General features: G+C 36.1%; 1 protein-coding gene across 1 annotated transcript; it reads left to right on the top strand.

Annotated features, from left to right (window-relative positions):
* The first annotated feature begins 2,964 nt into the window (after positions 1–2,964).
* On the top strand, positions 2,965–4,821 carry LOC137934379 (geraniol 8-hydroxylase-like). The gene is made up of 2 exons (XM_068778667.1): positions 2,965–3,933; positions 4,222–4,821. The coding sequence occupies exons 1-2, from the start codon at positions 2,965–2,967 to the stop codon at positions 4,819–4,821; spliced, it is 1,569 nt and encodes a 522-aa protein (XP_068634768.1).
* The last annotated feature ends 6,708 nt before the right edge of the window (positions 4,822–11,529 follow it).

Below are 11,529 nucleotides of genomic sequence, written 5' to 3'. Positions count from 1 at the left end.
TACATGTCCAAAACGCACAAATAGCCTGACTCACACCTCATGTAACCCATACAACACAAATAACTTTGAGAGCCGACACTGGGCCCCAACCCACAATACCACCTACTCTCATACCACTTTGGGTTGAGGCACATTTTATCCCAAAATGACTAGCCATTTAGGAGGTCTATTTCTTAACATTATAACCCCAATCATTTTTTCCTAACCCTTCCCAATGTGGGACTATTGCCACTCAACAATGAAATAAAAAGATAAAAATAAACACACATGCGCACAACCATAAATCACTTGCTCGAAAAAAATCACTATTTTCGGTGTGCTCATAGTGGTGGATCCCTTGCTCGAAACAAAATCACTATCTAGCTCTAGTAGAGAAAATAGGAAGAGATCTTGGATCTCTTTAAGCAAAGTTTAATCCCCAAGTGTGGCTCACCCCTCTATTGATAGTGATAAAGAGCACACACAAACCTCCCCTAACCCACCAATCATCGTCTGGCACACATAGTGTGAGAGACATCTTTATTTGCAGAGGCTTCATCATTCGACTTCCTTGAAGAGGCTTCATCGTCTGACTTCCTCATAAATGATGTTAGGGTTGACCGACTTGAGAAGGTACCACACCCAGTTCTTGGCTGCACCTTGAGGCTCATTTACTTGTCTTCAATGAGACTTGAGAGATTCTCCATGATTTTGTAAAGTTATGTGGCCATAGCAAAAGTTTTAGAGTTAGAGCAAAGCGAGTTGTTTGAGAAGTTCGTTGTCTATTGTCTCTCTCCTAGGGTCCAATTACACTATCCTAATCTCTCACCACAAGATTTTTGTACAACTAGATTTGGGCTTAAGTGGACACTCCGCTCTACAATACAAACTTTCTAACTTTAATGGTACTCAAAAACCGCTTACAAATAAAAGTAAAAATACAAAAGAAAAGGTTAAAACTTTCAACTTTCTTCTGGAGAGATAGTTTTTCTCCTAGTGAGATCCAAACTTCCAAATATTTAAGCACGTGGAATGGAATATGTTGAGTTTGATTGAAGAAGGAATGTTGAAAATTTTGCAAAGAATTGGAAGTTATGAAAAAAAATTGGACTTTTCCTTATATAAAAGGGTAAAATTGAAATTTGAAGTACAAAACTCTTCCTTCAAAGGCTTGGAACTCGATAGACAATATTACCACCAAAATATTTTAAAAAAAAAACTAAAAAATAGCAGCCAACAAAATACCTTGTCACAAACCATTTTTTTATCATAATAAATTTTTAAAAAAAATTACTTTGTGGAATATATCATGGTCCTTTATTTACTTACTTGATGCATTTTTTTAAGAAAAAAAATTTCTTAGTGGGTTATCAATGGTGAAATTTGTAGATGAAAGTTGGAATGAAAAAATTATTTGACGATAGATTTTCATTTTTTTTTTTTGTTTCTTTCTTCACCGATGAAAACCTATTTTATTATGGTTTGTATGAAATAGGATCTTCAAAAAAATGTCATCCCAATATATACTAGCTGTAGAATTTTGTTATATGAAAAGTGAGCAATAATTCTAGAGATTACATTAACTCTTGAATTCTACTAAAACCTAATTTTATATATTCTGGAATACTGCCTTTTTGGATGTTATTTTTTAAAACTATTTAGAAATAATATTATTTTAAAATTATTTATTTATAGTTTTTCTATTTATTTTATAAATAAAATACAAAGGGATTTGCCCTTGTATATTTTGCTTTAATATAAGAAGAGAATAGCATGCATCTCAGTCTTTGTCCAAGTCTCCAATATTTTAATATTCAAAAATATTTTTTGATAAATAAAATTATAAAACGTAATACTCTTTAGTTCGTAAATAAAATGGATTAGATTTTTAGAAAGTCATATACTAGTTATATAGTTTCAATATAATATTTTTTTAATTTATATATAATAAACTAGTCGAGGTTGTAAATAGTATATAAAATGAATGGAATAGGATTATTCCATATTCCATTCTATTTATATTCGGTAAGATGATACATGACACTATTAATATATTGAATAAGTTATTTTGTACACATTATTTATTTTATTGTACTTTAGAATGGATAACTATGAATAATAACAATTGATATAAAAGTATAAAATCATAGCATTATTAAAAAGTGTGTTATCATATACACAAAAGCCTAAGAAGAATGTTATTTTAATTTATAATAAGATCCTTAAAATAATATTACATAATCCATAGAAAAAAGACATGTGAGTCATATTTTATCTCAATCATTAATAATTTAATAAATTAATCTTATATAAATTGGGTAATTGGTTAATCATAACAGAATAACATTTATCTATTTTCGTTTCATTTAAAAAATGGTAAATTAGTAATTGGGTAAATTTATCCAAATACCAAATAAGGTAAGATTTTTTTTTATTTTTTTTAATTAACTGAATTTTTTTGGTAAACTAGTAAATTAACTCCCTTAACACTAGCCTCGTCAAGTATGAAAAAGCCCCTTTATTTGGTGATATGGGATCCATCGAACTTCATTGTGGCAAGTGTGAACTGACCGGACTTTTTTAAATACAATTTGTTGGATGGTGAGTTTTCAATCATGACCTTATAAATAAATCAGATTAAAATAAGATAATATCATTAATATATTTTAAGAAAAAATAAAACTAGTAAAAAAGACTTTTTAAAATATTATATATTTTTTAAAAGAAAAAAAGGAAGTCCCCCTTTATTTTTCCCTCTCAAGTGGGGATGGATCTTATTGAGTTCATATTCAGTCAACTCTAATGATAAAACCCTTTCACTTGGAGAAATAGATTGCATTACTGATTGGAGATGACCCTGGCTTTGGTGGACTAAACTTTTGCCACCGACGTAAAGGCAACCAGATCCTGTCTATTTAAGGGGCTCTTAACTCCTCTAGCTCAGACCGTATAAACTCTACTTTTGGCTCTCCTAAAGCGAGAATTATGCAAAATTTGGCTTATTCGACTCCCAATGCCTCTTCCATCCCCCAAAGACATCTCCGATGGTGGTGGTGGGATGGAAAAAACACCTTGCTCTGGGTCTCCCTCACCGTGGCAGTTGTGACGTGGTATGTTGTTAAAGCATGGAGCAAGAAGAGGACGAGGTTGCCGCCGGGGCCGGCAGGCGTTCCGATATTTGGTAATCTTCCTTTTCTCGACCGGAACCTCCACCACCATCTGACCCAGCTAGCCAAGACTTATGGACCCATCATGAGACTCCGCCTCGGTCGCCGGCTCTGCGTCGTGGTGAGCTCCCCTTCCATCGCCAAAGAACTCCTAAAACAACAAGACGCCATAGTCGCCAACCACGACGTCCCCACCGCTGCGCTCGTCTTACCCAATGGTCTTCACGGCCTTGCATGGGCTCCTCACGGTCAGCAGTGGCGAACCCTGCGCCGGCTGACTGTCGGGAGCCTCCTGAGCACTCCAAGCCTTGAGCCTTATCGTTCCCTCCGAAGGCGAGAAATTTTGCAGATGGTGCAACGTGTTCATGACAGCGCTGTCGCCGGCTGCCCGCTCCAAGTAAGGGAGCTGGTATATTCCACTCTGTATAACGTGATAACGGGCATGCTATGGGGTGGAGTCCTCCAGGAAGAAGGAATGGAAAACGTAGCAAAGGAGTTCCGGCAGGTGGTGGAGGACATCCGAGGGACTTTTGGCCGCCTCGGCATATCGGATTTCTTCCCCATTCTCTCTCCCTTGGATTTGCAAGGGTTGGAGCGTAAGAGGAAGAAGATCGCCGACAAGCTTCACCAGATTTTGGGCACTATCATGAATCAGCGGCTGCAAATCGACGACAGGCGCACTAAAGAGAAAGAAGGCGAGGACTTCCTTCAGTTCCTTTTGCGGATCAAAGACAACGGAGAAACCGAGATGCCCCTCACGAAGGATCACATCAAGGGGTTGCTCATGGTAATGTACAGTCTTCAAATTTTTTAACTATGTAGCTGTATCTCTGTTTCTTGAAATGAGCTAATCTTTAAAAAAAATACACAGTTGTAGTTACTGACAATGTATGTAGCCAAAGGATCCAGCTTCTGGGTCGTTTTAAAGAAATTAATTATTTCCTTGATTTACGAAGTCAGATAAGACTTGAAGTGCCCCAAAAGATGAGTAAGCATTGGGTGATTAATTAATTCCTTTTAACTTACGAAGTCCGCAGCTAAGAGTAATGAAAGATTGGTGTATCACTACTTGCAGGACTTGGTGATGGCAGGCATGGACACGACAACGACCACAATGGAGTGGGCAATGTCCGAGATGATGCACAATCAGGGAGTGATGAGGAAAGCCCAAGAAGAACTGGACCAAGTTGTGGGAAGTAACAGTACGGTGGAGGAGACCCATCTTCCCAAGTTGCGGTATCTAAATGCTGTCGTGAAAGAAACGCTCCGGCTGCATCCGGCAACTCCGATCATGCTTCCTAGGACTCCAAGCAAATCGTGCACTGCCGGAGGATATACGATCCCCCAGGGCTGTAGGATTGTGGTCAACTTATGGGGCATGCAGAGGGACCCCAATGCATGGAGCGAGCCGTCGGAGTTCAAGCCGGAGAGGTTCTTGGACGGTGGGAAATGGGACTTCAGCGGCAACGATTTTCACTTTTTCCCCTTCGGAACAGGAAGGAGGATCTGCCCCGGTGCTCCACTGGCGGATCGAATGCTGACCTACACTCTAGCTTCCCTCCTGCATTCATTCAGTTGGAGGTTGCCAGAGGGCACGATGCTAGACCTGTCGGAGACTTTTGGGGTGGTCTTGAAGAAGACAGAGCCGCTCGTTGCAGTCCCGTCGCGCCGATAACCCATTCTCAGATCCATAACTCGTATTGGGAAATTGTGTCAAGTTGTCTTTTGAAAAGAAGGAATCTCGACCGGCGATGGTCCCTCCAAAGGCCTGTCGGTGCAACTAGCAACTATAGAATAGTTTGTAACGAGAAAGTCCGGTTAACTGTTAACCTCCGGGTGTATAATAATAATGAATTGTCAACTTACGACCTGACTGAGTGCCGCCACACTCTCCTATAAGGCCTTAAAAGTTGTCTTTTTGGCTTAGAGTGAATCTGGATCTGTGAATGTCCCTTCAACTAGTCTATTTGTGCAACAATAAAAGAGTTTTGTAATGATATTCTGAACTGAGTGCCGTTACACACTCCAATGAGGCCTCTGGTCGTATTACTAATATATTTTGTCATCTTACGTTAGGACTCAGAATCTAGACCTCCATTGCAGTTTTCTAAGTTCTCCAAAAAAAAAAAAAGTCCACTTCCTTAAGAAGACTTAGTATTAATTAACTGTCTTTGCAAGAACATCTCCCTTCTATAAGACAACTTGAACTTCCTTTCTTTTGATGGTATTAAACAGTTTTTACTAACAAGTCTTGTAAATCTCCCTTAGGAACTTCGTAGGCCGATTTAACGGAGTCTGGCTTACCTAAGGTGGCCTAGTAGTTGTATGGCTACAGTTTACCTTTTCCATAGTTGCTAACCCACCTGGTGCAAGGAAGAGGGCGTATGGGTGAGAGAAGATCTATTATACATATGATGGGAGAGGTTACTTTAATCGTATGTAACTTCTCTTGCTCGTGTATGACAGGAGCTACTTCTCTCATCGTACGTGTAGACGATCTATTCTCGACATGGATAGGGGAAGGGTTTGATGTACTTGGAGAAAAAATCACACAAAGGACGTGGGAAACTCAAATGCCCTAGAAATATGTTTAATCCACTATTTATTATTGTTTATTTATTTGAATTTGCATAGGAAAATTTTCTCTATATCATTTTTAGCTCTTTTGTGTCTCTAATGATTTCCAAGAAAATAATAAAAGAATAAATCATATTCAACTAATATGATATAATATTATATAAATTAAATATCTAAAAATTAATAATTTATATTATAAGGTATTTGATAATATATGTTCTTTACTATGGGCGAGTTGGGTCACAGGATCAGAGACCACAAGTTGATTTCCAATTCCTATAAACATTATTTTCAAAAAATTCAAATGAGAGTACTACTAAAAATATATAAATTTATAACATAATGTGATGCAATTTTATAAAAAATAATGTATTAATTATAAAACTTTCATAAAAAAAATTATTTTTAATAAAAACTCTTTGTCTCTCTTGCCAGAGCAAAAAGATAAGGGAGAGAGCACAACTCTTCTCCCTCGTCCTCTTGTAAGAGAATGGTGGGGGAAGAGTCGTGCTCACTTCCCCTTCTTATTGCTTAGGCAATGGAAGCACCCCATCCAACCACATAGAGTTGGGAAGAGGGTGTTACACTCTTATTTCCTATGCTTTTGAGATTGTGAGACAAATTTTATAACAAGTCAAAGCTATACGCTCCAACTTAAGGAAAAAGTGTTACGCGATATTAGTTTTATTTATTTCTAGGAAAGTTATTTATTGTATTCAATAGATTGCTAGTTATTATGGATTATAGGGATGTAGATGTAATTTTGATATTAATTTAAATTATAAATAGAGGAGCGGATTTTTTAACCCTATTCTACTCATCTATTTTCTCTTTTAAATTATAATCACTTGGAGAGAGTGAATGACACTCATTTTATGTTCTTCTTCTTTATGTGATTGGAAGAAACTAGCCCAATTTCTAGTACATATTCTAGCAAATGTGAATTCTAGTATGAGTATGTCTATTTGTAGACCCACAAATTTTCTTATGTGTCGAAAATTTATCCTCACTAATGGTTCTAGTCTTATTTTCACCAACACTTTGATTAATTGACTAAAAATTAGTTTTAATTCAGTTATCTTTCATGTGTCGAGTGTCTTTCAAATCTCATTCGATTTTGGTTTCAAATGTCTTTCAACTCTCTTTCAAATTTGGCTTCATTTCCTCTATATTTTATGTTTGGAATGGTTTTAATTGGTAAAACCTAGAATTCCCTAGATATTCCCCTTATCCAAATCTAACCCACTTGTCAACAAGTACCATTATGAACCTTAATTCATACTTGTTAAAAAATGAATTGAGTCTGGATTGTGCTTAAGTTGGATTTAAACCCTTCTTAATCAAAATCATGGGGCATCAATCAAAAGCCATGATTGAATAAAAAATCCGAGACCATCATATAAGACCAAACTGAACACATGGATCATTCTTTGGAGCCATTGTGGTGAGTAGTTTAGATCATATTTGTCAACGGCCCATATAATAGATGAGGTGAAATTTATCTTCCCAGTAAACAAGTGAAGTTCTAGTTAGATCTATAAAAAGTTTGCAATAAGCAAAATTTCAACTACAACTCTATCAAAAAAAAAAAAAATTAAAGTTGCTACAAATCTTGGAATAAGCAGGCACTTAGTCTCAAATCCATCACATATCTTATTAAGAAGTCAAACATCAAATGGAATTGAATTCCTCATCACACATTGCATGACAGCCAACAATTTCATACCACTAGTCAATTAAGAAGACTCAAATCCCACCATGGTTCAATTACAAAAGCCACAAAAAATGTTTGTGGGGATTGAATAAGGAGATGAGACATTTTTTACTTAATATTTTGTAAGTGTTATTATTTATTATTTATCGTCAATCCACTTTGAAGATTGACCACCATCGTAACAAAAACGACTTTAGGTATTGAATTTTCACAATGGAAGAGATTTTGCCATTGAAATTATTGATCAAAGTTGATTAAGTTCCAAATTTGTATGATAAAAGAACTTAAAGCTAGTGAGTTGATGTTTGCAATTAAAGCATTTTAGATGCATTTCGTTCAAGTGACACAAGTACAAGGTATTTGAGGAGAACTGTCAAATTTGGCACAAAGTCCTCAAGCAAAATGAAGTTACCTTGAATAAGAATAAAGAACCGATAACCTTTTGTCCAAGTCATATAGAAGATTCTCAAGAAATTCAGCTTTGTAAAAGGATAGCCAATGGGATTCTGATTCTAAAGGATATGCCACTTTATGGCAAGTTGCAAGATGGACATCGCTACTAGTTCTAAAACCAACAACCTTCCATTTACCGGAGAGTTCACTACCATCCTCTGTTGAAGCGGTGTGGACTTATCAGATGAGGTGTCGGCGGACATGACAAATAAGATGCCCATCAACGAGTTTAAAGTTTGGAAGTTTGGCTTCGCCAAGTGGCAAGGTCAATGGATTCAGAAGGAGAACATACCCAAGGAATCAACCCCTCATCCTGCAGCTTCCGGAGATGAGCTTACTTTGGAGCCTCTCGCAACTCAGTTTGAGTCTGTGAAGAGGAGAAGAATGTAAGAAGGTGAATCGTCATTCACCGATCAATTATCAGCATTAGAAGATGTCGTGGATGATGTTAAGGTGACCCAAGTAGCAATTTTATCCACTCAGGAGGAGTTGAAGGCAAGCAGGTAGAGGATCGAGCACCACCTCAAGATCATCCTCAGCCATCTCCCACCTCCACCTTAGCTACCTAGGCTTTAGGATATACTTTTTGTTCTCTCCCTATGTATTTACACTTGTTTTGAGATGAGTAGAGGGAAGGGGAAGATAGAAAATATGACCTTAGGCACAAAATTACATCTCTCATGCTTAAAATGAATAAAACACACTATGCAAGATTAAAGGGGAGCCTATGTTAATATTGCATCATTTACTTAACTCCAGCCATAGGGACGTGTCATTTTTATCTGTTTCTAATTAGGTTTTGTCATCATAAAAAAAGATAAGATTGTTGACCATAGGTTGACTCCTATATTGCTTTTGATGATAACAAAACTTAATTGATCAAAAAACTTGAGAATCTAAGTATTTCAGATACTTCACCTTCAAGAGTAAAAGCATTTCAAGGTCTAAAGGTTCAAGCCAAAACTCAAGACCTCAAGTACCATTGAAAAAATCTCTTGAAGAAACACCCACAAGGAAGAAGACAATGAGAAGACTAAAGTTTAAGTGTACTAAACAAGTGTCTAAACTCAGTCACTTTTGTAAGAGAGCACTCTAAACTCCCTTTCCTTAAATATATATGTGAAATAAAAGTTGTAGGTAATTATTTGCACTTAGACATGTTTAGGATCATCATAAACATTATTTTGAACATGCTAGAGCACTTAGAGAAAAATAGTCTCATGCTTTAAAAGTCTACACTTTTGAACTGGCATTAGAATGATCGATCAACCACTGGTAATGATCAATCATCCAGAATTGTGTAGGCTAGAAATACAAAGCATGATCAATCAACCGTAGTCAATTGATTGATCATCCAGAATATAGCCATTTCATGCTATAATGCATAATGGATCATCTCACCTGATTGATCGTTCATCTTTGCCCACACAAGCTAATTCCTCATGGAATGATCGATCATCCCACATGATTGATCGATCAGTCAGAACTTTGCCAGTAGGGGACTTCAAGCATGATCAATCATAGGAAAATACACCAATCGATCATACATGTAATGTATAGCCAAAGAGAATATCGAATGATCAATCAACCTCTAGCAATGATCGATCAACTTAACTTTTTTGGACAACAATAACATATTGATCAATAAGCCAATGTCTGAAAGAAAAGTAATCTTTATGATCGATTGATTGACCAATCACTTTACAATGATCGATCAATCAAAGTACTGATTTTTGTAAATGGGCAAATAATGGCTAGTTTAAGTTGGGAAGCTATAAATACAACCATCAAATCGTGTGAAGAAAAGTCGATGAACACTAATTATCAAATCCTCAAGTTGTTAATCTCTATCTTGGAAATTTCCCTTAAAAAGTGCTTTAGAGTTAAAGAGAGTATCTCACACTTTAAAAAATCATTTTCTCTTTCAATCAATCCTTGCATTCATATAGTCCAATCTCCTTGATCATTTCACATCACGCTACAGAGGAGGAAGCTTGAATGTTTCAAGGAGAAGCATCTCTCCATGTAAGGGTGTAATTTTAAACCTTCTTTTATTTGCATTAGGTTCATCTAGAACCTATTTAATCTAGATAGAAAGGTCTAGCTAGTGCTAGAATCTAGAAGCAATCTCTTGGGGAGATTGAGATTGTACAAATTATGTATTGAGCAACACATGGCCAAAGAGAGTAGAATTCTTTTTTGTAATTTTCAGCTATTAGAGCATATAGTCAAGCAAGGGTCCTAGGGTTCTGACTACCCCTAGGAGAACATCAATAACAAAAAATCTATTTGTCCATGTGATGTGTGCGTGTTATATTTAACTTGAATTTATTGTATGCATAATTGTTTTAGTTAAAAACACAACTCACTTTTAATTTGAATATCTCAATTCACTCCCCTTTTGAGAAGCCACCTAGGTCGATAAATTTTTGTACAATGATCTAAAATTGCTAGTTTCATAAAAAAAAGTATGAACACGGAACCAAACACATCCCGAAGTATTCATTGAGCATTTATTGGCATACCAAAGCTTTCAACAAATACTTTAATGCAATCTTTTAATTTTACATTTTGTAAGAGAAAAAAATCTATTTTGCGCAAATTTCTTCCGATCACTTTGCATTTCTTGGTATTCTTAGATCATCTAAAGCTCTACTTACTCTTTGAATGTGCCTAAGTGATTAGAATATTATAATCTCCCTAGGTGTGGCTATCTCACCAAAAGGTCTAAGTTGCTATTTTTCTCCAAAAGGTGTAAGTGTAAAAGAGCTGATATGGAAGAGTCTTACATGAGTCTCACAACAAGAAGTCTCATTGATTCGGAATTAATATGGTGGATTCTTACATGAGTCTCCCAAGAGTTCTCATAGAAGAGTTTTAGTTAAAGGTGTTTAAATTATGTTAGTCTTCTATTTATGTTCAGTCTTCTAAAATACTTGGTTTTGCAAATGATTAGATCAATTAAGTTTTGTTATCATCAAAATCAACATGGAAGTCAACCTATGGTCAACAATCCCCCCATTTTTTTATGATGACATAACCTAACTAGGAAAAAATAAAAATATACACTTCCCTAAGGGTTGGAGTTAAATTAATTATTCAAATTCAACATCTGCTCCCCCTTAATCTTTGCATATTATATTTAGATACTTTTAAGCATCAAATATCAATATTTTGTGTTTCTAAGGTCATTAAATCCAAGTTACCATCTTTTTATCTTCCTTTTTGTCATACTCAAAAAGATATGGACATGAAAACTCAAGTAGTAACAAAAGGTGGCTCAAGGCCACATCAAATATGAATATGCAATGTATACAAAATTTCTTACTTCTTACAAGGCTTCAAAGTAAAATAATTACAAGTATGTAGCATTCAAAAGTAATATGGAAGTCAAAATGGTAGATAAATCCTAAGAACAAAGTAGCTATGCTGGAGGTAGCAGGCAGCTAAGGATGGTCTCTAGGAGACTCTCGATCCTCTATTGAGGCTATTGAAGTGCGAGATGTTTGGCCTCCAACTGATCTTGTGCAGCAAGAATTGCTACCTGGATAGCCAAAACATCATCCACTGCTCCCTTGAGCATTGTGAGGCGGTCGGTGGAGGATGAGTTGCCTTCTTCCATTCTTCACCTCTTCACGA

The sequence above is a fragment of the Aristolochia californica genome, unplaced genomic scaffold, assembly GCF_029961685.1.
Source record: "Aristolochia californica isolate CCGP_79_NKW_82.1479 unplaced genomic scaffold, dmAriCali1.0.hap1 SCAF_6, whole genome shotgun sequence".
NCBI classification, from domain to species: Eukaryota; Viridiplantae; Streptophyta; class Magnoliopsida; order Piperales; family Aristolochiaceae; genus Aristolochia; species Aristolochia californica.
Note: the sequence above shows the minus strand (reverse complement) of the source record. Positions and strands in the feature narration are given on the sequence as shown.